At 34.6% G+C, this 17,236-nt stretch overlaps 1 protein-coding gene across 1 annotated transcript in view; it reads right to left on the bottom strand.

Annotated features, from left to right (window-relative positions):
* The window catches only part of LOC117115392 (ubiquitin carboxyl-terminal hydrolase 31-like), a 46,186-nt gene extending 33,502 nt beyond the window's left edge, over positions 1-12,684 (bottom strand). The window contains exon 1 of the mRNA XM_033259160.1: positions 11,444-12,684. Coding sequence (XP_033115051.1) covers positions 11,444-12,550 — 1,107 coding nt within the window. The 5' untranslated portion in view covers positions 12,551-12,684. The remainder of the gene's footprint in view (positions 1-11,443) is intronic.
* Between the last annotated feature and the right edge of the window lie 4,552 nt (positions 12,685-17,236).

Below are 17,236 nucleotides of genomic sequence, written 5' to 3'. Positions count from 1 at the left end.
TGTCTCTCAAAACAGACACAGTATAACATCTTATAATATTAAGATGATACCTTGATAGTCATAGAGTAAGTAAATAACATAAGATTTTTAAGATATTGTTCCGAATCTAAGCTGTTATCAATAAACTTGAACTGCGGTGTAAAACTAATTATTTGAGCTTCTTATTTATACTGTACTACTGCACTATTTAGTCTGAGTTGAAAAATACAAAACAATTGTTTTCTTCTCCAAATATTTTGGTGTTTTTTTTGGGGTTTTTTTTTGGATTGGGCAAGACTTTTTATTCCTTGTTTCGCATACTTATTTTTATTTAAGGATAATCAGAGGAGGGCGGAATAAAAATAAAAGTAAAATTTTGTTTTCCTATTTAGCAAATACAGTAGTTTTGCCAAAATCATCCAGACGGAGGAGAAAATAGAAATAAAGTTTTATTGGTGAATGTAAAATAGGATGGTTAAATGCTTCAAAATTATATAATTAGAGAGAAATATATATATCTAATCTTTGGAGTCTTCAAGGCAGTGGAGGGCATAATAAAAATAAAGAAAAATGTTTATTTTTTTCTGAAATTTCCGCTTTTTTGTGGCGGTAGGTGCGCTAATTGGTCAAAAATATAATTTTATTTTTATTTGAAATCATCAATATTTGCATTCAGCGGGTTCACTAAACAAGGTATAAAAAAAGTCTCGCCTTGTAAATTCTGTTTTGGAGATTTATTTTATGAATACCAAGGAATAAATTTTCCTAATGTACATAGATGATGCATCATAAATATTAGATGCAATACAACTACAGTACACTAAAAAATGGTTCAAAGTTCAATTTATTTTTAAAAACAACATTAACAAAGTTGATACATATAAATGTAAATGCTGTGGGAAACAATGGCTGGATCTCAGTAGAGATACAAAAATGATAAGCAACAGCTAAAAAGTAAACGTAAGTAAACAGCCAGAAATAGAACCAGAGCTTTCGGACAACACTAGTCCTTCCTCAGTGGCGATTGAGTGAGGGTAGAAAAAGCTAGATGGTATAAAGTGAGAATTTCATGCAAGCATGATTGGAAACAATAGGCTGGGTGAGATTAGAATAAACAGCCTAAACAAGTAAACAGGAAGGCCAAAACTACACTTTAGAGGCAAGCCTCAATAAATAAGCCAAATGATTTATCCAGAATAAATTGAAATGCCATTGGTTTAATTTAGTGTACTGGGAGAACGTTCCTAATATTGAGTCCAAATGGTGTGGTTGTTAAGTAAAAGTTCCCAGTGATTCTCTTTATCTTTGCGATTTTTGTCGCTCCAACTGGCATTATGGTCAATTGCAATCACTCTGAAATTTGAAATTGAATGACCAGCTAAATTGAAATGTTCGGCTAATTGAATATATATATATATATATTGAATATATATATATATATATATATATATATACTGAATACAAAAATAAAAAAAACAAGCAATGATCTGCACAGTAAGAAGGATAATGATGATAAAGTTAATTATGAATGATGATGATGATGATTTGATGACATTGATGATAATGACGATGATGATGACTTCATGATGATGATGATGATTTGATGATGACGGTTTGATGATGGTTTGATCATGATGATGATGATGATTATGATGAGGAGGATTACGATGATGATGATTATGATGATGATAACAATGAGTGGTAATTAATTTTGAATCATCGGAATATCTTGAAAATGAGTAATAAAATGTTTATTTAAATTATCAGATTCCGATAAATAGAAAGGAGACACTTTAATGTTTAAAGAATCAATACTCTACATTTAAGATTCCAAATGGTACCAAATGGTACTAAATATTTAAAAAGGAGCATTCCATTGCAAAGAATGCAAAAACATTAAGAAGTGTCTTTGTCAATTTTAGTTTATTATCCTTTCAATCAATTGAATAAATAGTAAATAGTGAGTGGGCTGAACAGCAAATCCAGATACCATTGTGATTATCCAAATGCCGAGGTGGTGTACAATGGCGGACAAGTCGTTATAGTGTTAAACAGGGTGCTATTAATATCCGTTCTATTACCTTATGTATACACAATATGTGTTTATTCAGTGGTAATAAAGAGTAGGATAGAATTCAAACAAATCTTGGTTTCACAAATTGTATGGCATTTACAAATCAATTCACAAATTCCACATAATATCACATGATCATACAAGGATACAACTTTGATGAAATACTGTATATAACGGATATATTAGGCCAAATAAAAAAATGTAGTTTCTCATACTAATACTTTGAAAAAAAGAGAATGAATGCACTTTTTGTTTACTCCGAGATGGCAAATTCAAGATGGTCGAGGAGAAACAGCTACTACTTTGACACAAGCAAAGCACTAGACGTGATTCATACTATCCATCCCCAGCCCAAACAATCGAGAGAGAATTGGTGAAAAAAAAAATAAATAAAAAATTGGTAAGGCAGAGAAAATAGATGTGCGATGGGACGAGAAAATAAGTAATGTTTTTATTTGGCCTTTGTGACAGCTTTTTTTTTAATAATTAAAAATACAAAAAAGAAATATTTTTGTAAAACAGTAGCAACAGCATAAAAAGTTTTCAGTCCATTTTTCCATATATTTTTAATACCATTTTCATTTTTATTTCATAAATTATTTGATTATTAGAGTATTCAGTCCATTTTTTCATATTTTTAATACCATTATTATTTTTATTTCATATAGTATATTGAATGGATTGATTATTAAAGTGTAATTACCAAGTTATAAATTTATCTACTTGTAAATAACATTAAAAATGTTTAAGCCAAAGAAAAGTAGACCTGCAGTAAAAGTTTTATTTTATTACTCAAAAAATTACAAAATTACTTTACAGGAAATTAACAAAAACTTACACAAAAAAAAATTCCAAGCAAACTTACAGTAAATCACAGTTGAATACTCTCCTTTAAAAATTGGAATTAATTAATGCCAAAATAGAAATAAAAACATTAATATTAATAATAGGCACTATGTTACCTATAAATTTATGTTAAATTTAATATTTTAGCCATACAGTACCAAATTTAATCCATTCATCACAGTAGAGCCAATTGAATATGAGAGCGCCCTCAGGCAGTGACAAAGGTATTGATTTTACATCCAAACATAAAGGAATGCCGTTAATTTATTGCATAGGTTCATAATTTATGAATGGGGAATTTTCATGCAAGCTTGAGTATAAGTAGAATAACTAAGTTCAATTTTAACTCAATAGTAGACCTACTTTTAAAAAAAATTAATAATGTAACAATAATGAATAATGGAATCTGGTGATGATAATTGTAATAATAAATTTTTATAAGCTGCTACTGTACCTTGATGCCCATGACTGTAAATTATGAAATTCCCAGAAATTTTGAAATGTCAAAAACAGTAAAAATATTAAATTAATTACAATCTGTCAATCAATGAATGAAATGATCTGTGTTTCCTGGGCAAAGCACTAATTTCATCTAACTGTAGGTCTAATACGATGTTCCATCTCCATCGAGGCATACTGAACAGGAATAAATTGATTCCAAGGTACATTAATTTATTAGGATGTGAATGTTCTATGTACAGTGTATGTACTTGTATTTGCTAATCACTCATGCAAGACAACAGTAAGAATACTTTCCCGCAAGTGGAGGAGGTTGGGCATTATGTATGCTTGACTTATGATACTGGAAGAACCATACAAATCTAAAGCAATGCCTTGACAGTTTATACGTTTACAGTAGGCCCTATGTGGATAATGTGCAGTACAGTAAATGCCAACAAAATTAAACAATATTAAAATTAAATGGATGAAATGACTGATTTTGATGATCCTGGCGATAATAATGAGTATGCTGGTGATTAATGAAGAGGATTATAACTCTTGTGATGGGGATGATTATGATGAAGACAATGATGATAATAAAATGACAATAAGGATGACAAGGACAATACTGATAATGATAATCAAAAATAGCAGATGTTGACTATGATTACAATAATAAAAATGATAATGAAAAATTGATAAAAAAAATGTTATGTTGAAATGATTCATTTTTATGATTTTGATTATTAATGATTAAGATTAAACTTTTATGAGGATGATTCTATGATGATGATGAAGACAATGATAATGATGATAATTATCAATGATGACTATGATGATGTCAACCTGAGGACAATGATAGTAATAATAATCAAAAATTGAAGAAGATATGATTATACAGTATAATGATGATTATAATTTTTTTCAAATGATGATAATGAAAAGTTGATGATGACAATTATGAAGATGTCATAGTGATTATAATAATGATAGTGCAGAAATTGGTTTATGGTGGTTGTGATGATTATGGCGACAATGACACTGATGATAATGGTTGATAAAATTAACTGTTACTGTCGGCATTGGAGCTACAATATGCAAGTTGGCACTGATCATGCAGGGACCAGTCCTAAGCTCTTCCTAGCTGAGAATGAGTGCAAATAAACAACAGGTGTGAAATGTAACAATTTGGAAAGTCACTTAAATATATAAATAAACGTAAAGTTTGTAAAGTTTCAGTTACTGGGTTTTAACTGTAGAATAATCAGAAGATGTCGAGCCTTCCCATTGGCCTTGTCTCATCGCACTAAAATAAGGAAAACATTTTTTTTTGTTTTTGTTTTTTGTTTTTTTTACTTGGGCATACTGTATTACATCAAGTACTAAATACTTTAGAACAGCTTAAAATCACCCAGGGCATCTCCCTCTGTAGACCGCTTGTCACCATCAGAAAATACTTAAAAAAAAAAAAATTTCGGTGTATTTCATAAAACAATATAAATGATGTTGCTCGTTTATTGTACATTACAAATTAATACAAAAGGAATATAAAGCAACCAAATCCATCCAAAATTGCCAGACCAAACCCCTCCACCTTGCCAACACTGAACAGGTCACAATGTACTGCATCTGTACTGCACAGTATCTAGACATACAGTAATGGTGCTTCTTATAGAGCTGTACAACTTGATTCAATCTGAGATGTGGCTTTGTGGATGATCAGTGTCGATAATCAATACAATTTCCAGGTCAACGAATTAGAGTCAAAAGTGTTATTAAAATTAAGTCATAATTTTCCATTTGGTGGTACAGCAACTACAGTGTTAACTGATACAAGATACAGTAATATGATTATTATTATTATTATTATTATTATTAATATAATACTTCTTTTTAACAACAGACACTCATTCTCCAAAAAAAAAAAAAATGTTTGTTGTCTATTTTTTTTATTTACATTTTATGTGTTTTCTGCAAATATCTTGGGGGTGATATTTATATTATTATGATGTGTTTTTAGTTTTCGGCTCTAATACTATACAGTACATGGTTTTTTAAAAATATTATTCAAGGCATGTTCCTGACAAGTGCCGTAAGGTAATTATTTTCACTAGCAAATTCTTACCCATCTACAAGAAAAGAATAATGTATGCAATGTCATTAGTGCATTAGATGGAATATGATATGTGCGACACTTAGGTTGCTATACAACGTTTATTGAAATAGACAATATCATCAGATATTGTTTCTCGGAAAATATAGAGCACTTAGAATGCAGATTGTCAAGCATAGGTTTAGCCAGCGAGTCGTCTGGCAGTCTTTTGATTTCGTACCACGTGACTTTAGTTATTTTCCCCATTTCGTTGCTCATTTCTGAAATTTTTTTCCACCGTGCATTTTTTTCCCCATCCCAAACATTCACTGAACGTTGCCTATGGATACGAAATGATTTCAACCTATTATACTGTTTTTTGATTGGTTATTTAAAAGGGACTGACTTTGTATGGAGGATTAAATCCATAAAATGAAGTCACAACACAAACCTTTGTCACACCTACCGTACTACTTGCTGAACTTGTCTTTGTGGTGTGCAATGTATCAGAATTTTGTTTACTGTAAACAGCTGTAAACAATTTTAAATGCATCGATGATACCTCAAAAACTAGCTCAAACTTGCGCAAAAACTTTGCGGAATTTGGCTCTTATTATCCGAAATGCGCTGATGGATTTCTAGCCTACAGTAGCCCTAGGTTTTGAGCGGAGGATAGGCCTAGGCAAGGCCTATATACTAGGCTAGGCCGAACCTGCGTGATCCTGTATACAGTAAAACAAATAATGAATGTTTTGTATTTGTACAATGGAAAGAATTTCAATCGTTGAAACACTGATTGTTCCATTCAACTAATGAAAATATTCTTCCCTTTGCACTCATACAGTAAACATTCATTATTTTGTATACAGTATTATGCCATTGTTCACATGTACAGTACTGGCCAGAATTATCGCAAAAATCACAACGCATTTCACCCGTTGCCGTTGCGTTGCGTTCGCATTGAATTGCGTTGCGTTCATGTTGCGTTGAAATGAACGTTGAAAGTTCATTGTTTATTTAACGAAATCGTGTCCGCGTGTCAGTTATTGTTGATAGTTAATTCAACACTAACCTATCTAGCAACGGTGATGTTACAATGATTATCAATAAACAACGTCGATTAATTTTGGAGACCAATGTATTAAAATATATATATATTACACAAAGTAGGAATCTTCCAACATTTATCAATATATTGTGTTCTTTTGGTGCATTCTCTAGGCCTAGGCTAGATAGGTTAAGATTAGGCCAGCCTAGGCCTAGTTTACAACAAGTGATGTCGGATGTAGAGTAGGTCTATTGATATTAATTATTACAAACGGCCTAGCTGAGCACCGTATGCCTACAGTATTCTGCAGCAGAATGATATGATTTGGAGTATTATTATTTTCAATTTCGTATTATTCTAGCCTTAAGCTGTAAACATTACAACAACTGTTTTAAGTAGCTTTTAATGACAGTTTGTAATATTTCCAATTAGCATATATGTGAAATGAATATTATTATTGTAAAATGTTTGGTACTGTATAGCTGGCCTCGTGCCCGCGACTATACTGTAACTCTGTTAAGTCTGTGGACAACCTGTTGGCATGTTGAGTTGTATGAATTGATAATACAGCCTAGAACAGACCAATTCAAGCTGAAAGTATTTTAATATTCTACGATATATTCAGTTTATGGTTACAATGTAAAATTAAGTATGGGTCATTATTGCATAGACAATGTGATATGAGGGGTACGACAAATAATTTATGAATGGTAACGGAGTCTGTGATAATTTACCTGTGTGACACATCTTTAACCTTATTTTCCAGTCCATGGGTATCAACTGCAGACCAATGAATATATTTCCTATGTATTTAAATTAGTGAAATCACAGATGCTATAGTGTTAAACTACGGTATCTCCTAGAACTTCTTAAAAAATGAATGTAAAGACATTGTGCAATTTGGTGTCAGCTTAGTTACACAAATGCGACGATGCAAAGAGGTCGCGTCTTCTTGAATGTTGACCAACGATGGTCTGGAAGCTCAGCCTCGGGCGCAGCGATGCCCAAATCAAACGATCGAAAAAGAATGAGGAAGTTGCTTGGTTGCGGGGCCGCTTGTGCTTGGTGCCAAGAGTCGACTGTTCTATTATTTTTTAGGGATGTTTCTCGTAGGAGAAAGAATAGGCAATTAGTCGGTTTATCCAGTTAAGTATTCACGAAGTAGACTTGTAAACATATTAATATGAAAATTTATGTAGCGCGCTAATCCACTTCAAAGAAATTAGTAGGTCTACGCTCACGTCTTCAAAAAAGAAGTTGGCTGAAAGTAGGAGAACTGTGAATAACAATCAATCCAAGGAAATAATATTAAAATAAAAAGGTTTTCAGCTCTCACAATAGAAGAGGCTGTACTGTTAGAAATATAAAGTACTGTACTGTAAGGTAAAGAGTATAATTACTGTATTTAGGCAACTAGCCAACACACACTTCAGTTCTCATGCACTGTATAGTTAGTACAATGTTAAAATGAAAATTCAAATATTTGTTGTAACCATTTTTCCTATTGTTTACATTGAACCTAGTATAAATTGGCTGGTATTATCACTCTGTAAATCAGTGTTACAGTGAACTGAATCCTTTCAAAGCATGTACCATTGGACAACATTGATGTAGCCATGTACGGTACACATGATAGGAGAGCCTGGAAAATACGGTCATGAGGGCAGTTATAGTTCAGTCGGCTGAACTGGTGGCAGACACTTGTGGGCACTGAACCATGTGGATCTATAATTGGTCCTTGGTTCACTTCTACCATTGTTCACTTTGCGTTTCTTGCAGCTTGATGGTTGAAATGCAAGTATCATTGCACCCTATATTTTTTTTAGATGAGACATATAAAGCCTGCATGTAACATCGTCATGTGCACGTTAATGAATGCAGTACTCTCTACGGAAGAGAGAAGGAGAATTTTTCCCAGAGTACTCCCTAATTCACCACTTTTCATGAGTTAAGTTCACCTTCCAAATCGAGACCACTTTGGGGTCGGAAAATTTAGGGTTCATCTTTGGTTTTAATCTCCACATAGAGGGTTAGCTCTTTGTTAAAAAAAAATTGAAGATTGCTATTTGATTCTTTTTAAAAAGTGGTCTCGAATTAGAGGGATGTCGGAAAGAGAGGGTTCTTAAATTGGAAGGTTGTACTATACTGTGAAAAGTATATACTACAGTACCGCCACAAACTATTGCAATTTTACCTGCGCGCAGGCTTCGTAGATACATCGTAGCCTGATATAAACAATTTAAGCAAGGCTACGCGAAGTGAACCTACGAAGCAAAAGCATGTTGTTTATTTGTATGTGCAAAAAGACAGCTGTAGCTTACTGGAATAAACAATGTATTGCTTGATAATTTGTGAACGACAAGCACGAGTTTAGACCGTTAATTTAAAGTATGGAGCTGTTTTTCAATAAGAAAAATGTACACTTGACTTCATGGGAGTCTCCTCTTTCACCCGCTGTCCACGACAGGAACTTGTTTGTACTGCTGTATTATTTTTTTAATTAATTAGTCTAGGCCTAGGTCTAGATTCTTTTTTTATTTACAATTATTTTACCTCTTTTAAATGTCAAAAAATGATGTCCTCAATGACAATACACACATGTGAAAAGGTTGTTCATCAAATAATATTTTGTAGTCTTGATTTAGTAAAGGTAAATAATAAATATAAAGGAGAATTAGGTTGTAAAATTACCGAATGTCACATGGAAAACCCAATGGAAAATAAAACTTAGCCAGCATCAGACGTCAGAGTGCGCGCCAATCAGAACACAGTAAAGTGTGTTAAAGGTTAACCTTGTGGCAAATGTTGAAAAGCTGTGTGAGCGACAGTGAGTCAAAAACGAAGTAAATGCGGTCTAGCATGACTAGCCTTAATTCGGCAAGGTAGTGATTTCTATACTTCCATTGGATCGCTTTGCAGGTTCTGCTTCAAATTACAGTAAAAATTAAACAACGTGATCTGTAGAAATCGTAATAATTTGCACATGATTTGTCATCAGTATTATTATTTAAAAGAAGAAAATTCCTACTACCAAAACAATAATATCAGATCAAAATTCTCCGAATTGAAAAGTTTACCAGTATAATTACTATCTGCTCTCCTCCTCTATAGCGGAAAATGTAGGCCGTACGTAGGCCTAAATGACATCAAAATTCGAACATACTGAATGCCCACTAGGTTACCTAGCTAGGGAACTAAACACAGTTTTAAAACATGATCGATCTAATAATAAGGTAGGATATAACATAACAGTAAAGTTCTAACATTGTTTATTAGTAAATTGCAACATTGCTCACGTGTTGAAAGCTGGTAAACTATATTTCAATATTGTTTTCGCATTGTTTATCAGCCCGACAATCCAGCCTACGACCATTGCAAAGCTAATTAAAATAACAATGACCTTCGTAGTGGTTCGTAGCTACGTTCAAAACGTACCTACGAACAGATACGAAGCATTAATTTGTGTCTGTACTGTAGGCAAAGAATTCAACAGTATACAGTACAGTATGATCTAAAATCAAAATGGCAGCAATTATCATGTACTTTTTGCGAGAAAGAAGCAAAGTTTATACCTAAATAACTCCACTTTCCTATACAAATTCTTTTCTTACATTTTTTGCCTATTGATTGACCTTCGCATGTATCATCCTCCTTCTATATTTTTTTTTTATTATAATTTATGTTTCTGTCTCTTACTTACACACAACATTAAATTTATACTTTAAATATAATATTGAACATTCTACCAGCAGAATAATAAAAGTCTAAAATCAAACTTTTATTAAAGTAATTAATCATTAATAATATGACATGCACTCAACAGTCATCAAACAACTACAGTACTGTAGTAGTACGGCCTACTGTAGCATCAACAGACATACCATCAGCATACAGAACTGTAGGCCCACAGCCCTCACGCTTAACCAACTGCATAGTAGGACCTCGGTACAAAATGGACAGCAAGTTACAAAATATGAACCAGACCATATTCAGTCCTGTAATACAACACTATAAAAATACCATCAACACAAAATACAGTAATGCAGCAACATACTACATAACAACCAGGGTTTTAGCCAGAAAAACAAAATAGGCCATCCAAAATGGAAGCCAGTGGGCGTGGCATTCGGTCGATGGCCACGTCCATCTTTGGGAATCCCCACCGATATTGGTACGAAAACCATGTACATTCAAACAATAAATGCTGTTTTCATCAAAAATAAATTTGATTTTAAGCTTTAGTTTAATGTAACATTCGATAGATTTGAAGAATATAAAGAACTTGCTAAAGGTAGACCAGGCCCAATTAGGCTAGGCCGAGCTGCTAAAGGCCAAGCCGTCTTAGTAAAAGTGGCCATCCTAAATAATTGTAGGCCGTCCAAAAGACGGCCGGATGGCTTGCTGGCTAAGCCTATGTTAACAACTATTTCCAGTACCTTCAAAAACACTGTAACCTACTGTAGAGTGTCAAATTAGCACACTGCAACCATAAACACATACTGTCTCATATAGCAGTTGTTTAAAAAGATACAACAATCTTTTACAAAATGCACATGCCATTAAATTGAGTGCTATCATATACTGTACTGGAATGGGAAACTATAAATATTGTCAATTTTAAATGTATCACCTTCTATCAAGACACCTATGAAAGAAATTATTGATTAAACTATTAAATACAGAAAGACAATAAATAAAATAAAAACAGTGTACAAAGGCTAACTTTAAGATAAATAAAAGTAATAGTACCCCAAATAGTACAAAAAAACAACATTATCAATGATGTTCTCATCAAAAAATGTTAAAAATATCTTCTGTAGCTGGAAATATTTACATTTAAAAAGCAGCAGCTATTGCTTCACCACCAGTCTTTGAATTCATAATTCTGATTAGGTGATATATTATTCTAAATACTGGTGTAAAAATAGCCACTGCCATTTATAAAATCCCTAGAATCACTTACCTTGTAAGTCTTATATTTCTTCTTGGTGGCGCTGTTCAAATCCTCATGAACTTTGTCCAAAAGCCACATCAAGAATTCCTGGGCATCATGCTGCTCGCTGCCACGGTACTGTGATCCATAGCGAGCTACGACTTTCTTAAATTCCATAGATAATTGCGGCGTGTACTGACAAGACCACAATGCCCGTAGGAGAATGGCTAATTGTTCGGTCAACTCCCCTTTGGTACCAAACTTCTTGCTGTTACGATTCCGTTTTAGCCTTTTCAAGTCCTGCTTATACTGCTCCAGGACAAAATATTCCGCTAACATGTCCGTGTTACTCAAACACTGTATAATTGCGTTTATGAAACATGTATTTCCGTGATTCTTCAGACCGGACAGTCCTGGCATCTTCCCACCTAGTAATCGTGGTACGTCACCATTTGTGTTCGCATTTGCATTAACCTTACTCACTTTCGTATTTTTGTTGTCCTTAAAATTGGACGGTGGTTGTGTTTCGTTATCAAGATGTTCACTAGAATCCGACGAGCTTGAATGAGTGTCAACATCCATAGTTTTCATTTGTCGCACCATGCGTTGAACAAGTCCACCAAAGTTTTTAAAAGATGGTTTCTTGCGCATTTTTTTGTAAGACTTGCCATTCATCACTTTTGAAGAAGACAGCACAGGCCTCGGTGTATTATAATCATTTAAATGCAGCTCTGATACTGTCTCAGATAGAGGTTCTAAATGGTCCAAAGAATGCTGAGATTGTGTTTGAGTGCTACTCAGGTTTTCAACACTCATTACAACTCGGTCATGGACAATTCTTGGTAAGCTAGCTGTTCTCCTCTGCTCAAAACTATTATCAAATCCTGTCTCGTCACTGTTATCATTACTATTAGACCTTTTATTTGGTCTAGGCCTGTGGTATTTTCCACTGACCGTAATAACGTGCGACTGGTGCACGACAGATCTGCCCAGGCTGGCTGTTGAGCCCGGCGTCATACATCTCAAACCCAGGCCTGACTGCGTACCGCCGCCTCCACGATGGGTGTCCAACAAATGCATTGAAGAATGGTCCAATGCCATATCGGAAGCATAACGGGACTTAATGCTACGAGCCATGTTTATCTAAGTTAATCAAACATCAAGCAGTCTTCTTTCAAGGTTCACATTTTGAAGTACAGTATCAAAATAAACAATCAACCATTATTATTACCGCTTCTGAGTTTCCGCCCTTCGGTCGGTCTGAATGTCAAAGTACACCACACTCACACACTTATCACTAAAGGTGGCGCTATAATCGGTTATTATTTTGTATTTTTATTGCAATTTATTAAAATGAATACAGAGCGATCCATATACTGCTTCTAGGTCCACCAAATCTTCCATCTTGTCTGATGCAGTCCATCCATCTCTTTCTGGGTCTTTATTCTTTGCTGAATAAAGATGACCTCATCTTTGTCTGATCCAAACATGCAGAGACAGGGTTCGTGATCATATTTTTTTAACCTTTCAGAGAGAGACAGGAATATCGATTACAGCGCCACCAGCGCGAAGCGGATGGCAGGCTCAGTTTCAGAAATGCTGGAATTGAGATAGATTATGTCACGCAGTTGGCAAGGTCTTTCGACTCATTGCTGGTACCTCGTCAATGCTTTTTCATTTATGTCATTGTTAAAAGGCCCTAGCAAAATGTCTTCGGAAAAATGGACCTTTAAAAATATTTGGGGAGGGGGGGGGGGTCGTACGACCATCCCGATCCTCCCTTGCATACACCCATGCTTACTTAGCTAGATTTTTATCTCAAACAGGCCTTGCGAAGTTCTTGTGCTCGGGGAACTTTTAAATTTGTTGCGGACTTCTTTAATTGTGCGAGCCTACTTTTTAATTTGTTGCGGACTTCTTCAATTGTGTGAGTCTACTTTCGAATTTGTTGCGGACTTCATTAATTGTGCGAGGTACTTTCGAATTTGTTGCGGCCTTCTTTAATTGTGCGATTCTATTTATATTGTGCGTGACTTGCGGGCCACCGTAGGGAATACTCTACCCTCGCCATTCCTGTGAACTATAAATCCTGTGCTTTATTGTGTTGGTGTTTGTTTGTGTTCGTTCTTTCATTTCATTTTAAGTTGTTCTGTAATGTTGTATTCGTTTTTTGCTTCTCAAGCCTAGTTTTCATAGAATCGCTACACAGTCACTACATCGTTTTCACTGCAATCATTGCACTGCGTACGGTACTTGTCCCAGACGTAATCGGGAACACTTCCTGATTCAACTGACGAATTAGCGTCGCCAAAGGAGTCAGCGATAACGCGTAGCGATTTTTATCTGGAAACCAGGCTTCATTGATGTTAATTCTATCAAGTATATTTTGATGAATGAATAAATAAATTTGAATTTTTGCAAACGGTTGCGATTTCACGTCACTTCGGTATAAATCTGGATACACCGCCAGCATCTGACTACGTCGCGCGAGGGGAAAGTTTGGCCAACTTTGCGCATGGACACCATGTCGTTACCAAACAGCCCAGGCGCATGCGCGCGTATAGCTTTAATGTTTTGTTTTGGCGACAACATGGCCGGTGTAATCATGTGATTGCGATCCACCCAATCACACGCGCGTATATCGAATCCAGTGAAACCGAGTTGGCAAAACCATAGAGCTATTAAACAACTAGAGTACTGACAAGATGGCGCAGCAATGCATAGTTGTGTACGTGTACCATCCAAGATGGCCGTCGTTGTAAAGCGCCACCTTCAGGCTTAGTATACATATTACATTATTAATAATTGCCCTCTGACTGACTATTATTTCATTAATGATAATGAGTAATGGTAATAACAAATTATTAAACTATTGTAGCCAAAACGATAGTTTATTCAAAAGTAAAGTACCGAGGAATGAAAATTAAAGTCGTGTACATTACACCCAAACACCTCAACGCTCGAGTTTCAAACAAAAGGGGTAACTAGCTGTACTGAACTTTCTGAGTAAATTGAGGGCGCAATTGCAAACGATGGTGCTTAGCGAAATTCGATTGGCTAAATCTGTGGCAGCCATCTTGGATGGTACACACACACAGTTCTGCGTATTTCGAACATCGAATACATTGCGGTTAGCGCTCTAGTATTCTTATTATATCTCTATGGGCAAAACTCTCTCTATCTCATGCTCTATCAACGGCTCTGGGGGAGAGTGTCGAAAGGGGTTATGGGATTTATTTATACGCGTGTGTTATTCTTATAGTAGGAATCGAAAGTGTTGCGCGCTCATTAGTACGCACTCATTCCCATCCCCCATACACCGATCGCACACGAACTTCTGGTACCCATTGTTTCGGCATTGCTACTACTGTAACTGAAATCAGAAAAGCAGATTTCAATAATAGTCTTAACCATGGAGGTACTATGTTCAAACCAGTTCGGTATTGCTGCATTACAAAAATACAAATAAAATGCGACGATTGATGCATTACTGATGGTATTATTCTACTGGGATTTTACTGAAGGATTCAAAAAACGGATAAGATTTTGCGCAGTGCGCGAACATAAATGTGCGTTCATTTACGCGTGCTCATGGTAACATTGTTTGTTGTAGTGACAGTCATGGAGATTGCAACAATACACTTCATGAATTTGAAGAGGATAACATTGGCTAACCAAACTCTCTGTAAGTTTTGCATTTTTTGTAGTTATTTATGACATTGTCATCAAAAAGTTAAGTTCCTAACTAGTATTTCAAGTTGAAGATTATACACAACACATTTTGTCTGCGTACGACGATAAAATCAAACAAGATTAACAAAATTAAGTACGGCCAAAAACGTAGACCTGGCGAACGGCTGAAACTGCAGTCAGACAGACCGAGTCTTCTGGATCTGAAAATAAAGGCAAATGGTTAAGAAACTATTCTATGACAGCAAGACTTACTGGTTATGAGTTAGTGATAGCAATTCCAATATTTTCTATAATCATAGCTAACAAAATTATAAGTAACTTATATTTAGGATCACATTGGCGGAATAGGCCTAAGCCGATTTTATTTCTAGAACCGAAGGATTCTGATCCATTTGTAATACTTACATTAAATATATTTTCTTCTTACAGAAAGAAAATTGATTTATTTTACGCTGTACTTTACTGGTAAGTGTAGGCTGCTTATTTTGTTTTCATGAAACGTAATTGTTTTGTTATTACAGTATTATAATTTTATCTTATTACTAATTTTTTATTATGATTAATATTTTTATTACTGTATTAATATTATTGTTGGCATCCTTGCCAGTTGTTGATATTATTATTATTATTATTAATAATATTATTATTATTAGTATTATTATTCGTTTATTACTAATAGTATTCTTTTGTTACTATTATTTATTATTACAACTATAATAATGTTAGTACTATTTTTTTTGCTATGATTTTAAAATTACTTATTATTGTATATAATTTTGTAATGTCATTTTTATGTCTACAGTTCATTAGGCCATTCTTAAATTTGAACTTTTTTTCATTAGATTATGCCAGGACGAATCAATCGTCTATTTAATCGAAATTCTCAAGGACGTCAAAAAAGGTAAAAAAAAGTTTTCACATCTTCATGTTAAACCTGCTTTAATATAATTTTAGTATCTATGGTATAATGATGATAATATGTATAAAAAAAATATCTTATCAGAAATTTTGTTCAAAAGAGTTTTCGTAAACATACATCGATATTTATAAATTATGCTAATGTATTATAGATGTATGATAATTATAGCTGCTTTCTTGTTCTACAGACGGTCCGCACTTGCCGGTTTCTTCAACAAATATTTCAAATGTTGTTTTACTGTTGAGAGATCTGAGGTTGATGGAGATTTTAAGCCAGCACATCCACCACTGGTTTGGATCAATGTGCCATCACATATCCGCATTATACTGTTGAGGATCATGTATGGTATTGCCGTAGACCTTCCACGTGCTTCCATCGCGTACTGTGATTCTGATCCACAATTTGACATCTTAATCCGACAATATGCTAGAGCACTTGTTCTTCTAGATGGCAGCTATTTTGATATCAACATTCCTGTTGTGGAGGATATGGAACCAGACCACTTGGCTGCATTGAACCTCATTCGAAAGTGCTTCTCGCTGGATGTGATCAATTGGGTCCCAGCTCTGAAACAACCTATTGTCGTCGAAGGAAGGTTTGTGAACTGTAAGCCAAAGCTTGGTGATGACGCTGTCTCTTATACACATCTAGATGTGTATAAGAGACAGAGCCTGGTGGGCGTATGACTGTATAATTCAATAAGTAATATCACTTACAGGTACCTCTCATTCTTTACGGCTGAACATCTTTTAAACAAATCTTGCAAAAGTCCGTAGGCCTAGTACCGTATTTAGCGTAGGTTGTTTGTTTTTTGGTTTTAATTACCTTTTTTTACTGTCTTCTCTCTAGGCCTATGCAGCAAGCAAAAAAAAAATCACATCCCATATTTTTTGGTTGATGACAAAGCAATCTTGAATTTGCGGCGGTTTCAGTAAAAGATGCTGAAGGCCAGGGAGATCGAAAATTTCGCCTTCACGGTTCAAGTTTCTACCAGGGCCTATATCTACCTAGGCATATCCATGTCTTTGTCCTTGCGCTATGAATGACTGAATAAAAAATACATTTTTCTAGCTAGCGCTTTATTACAAAATTATAACTTTTGTTTGTTACGCGCACAAACACTGTCACATGTATAAAACGCGCGAACACTCTTCCTATCCATTTTTAATACACATGAACTATTTATTTATGATGGAAGAATAAGGATTTAT

The sequence above is a fragment of the Anneissia japonica genome, unplaced genomic scaffold (assembly GCF_011630105.1).
Source record: "Anneissia japonica isolate Jap-2015-1 unplaced genomic scaffold, ASM1163010v1 scaffold287704_len1198815_cov201, whole genome shotgun sequence".
Classification (NCBI taxonomy): Eukaryota; Metazoa; Echinodermata; class Crinoidea; order Comatulida; family Comatulidae; genus Anneissia; species Anneissia japonica.
This window is presented reverse-complemented; position numbering and strand designations above follow the sequence as displayed.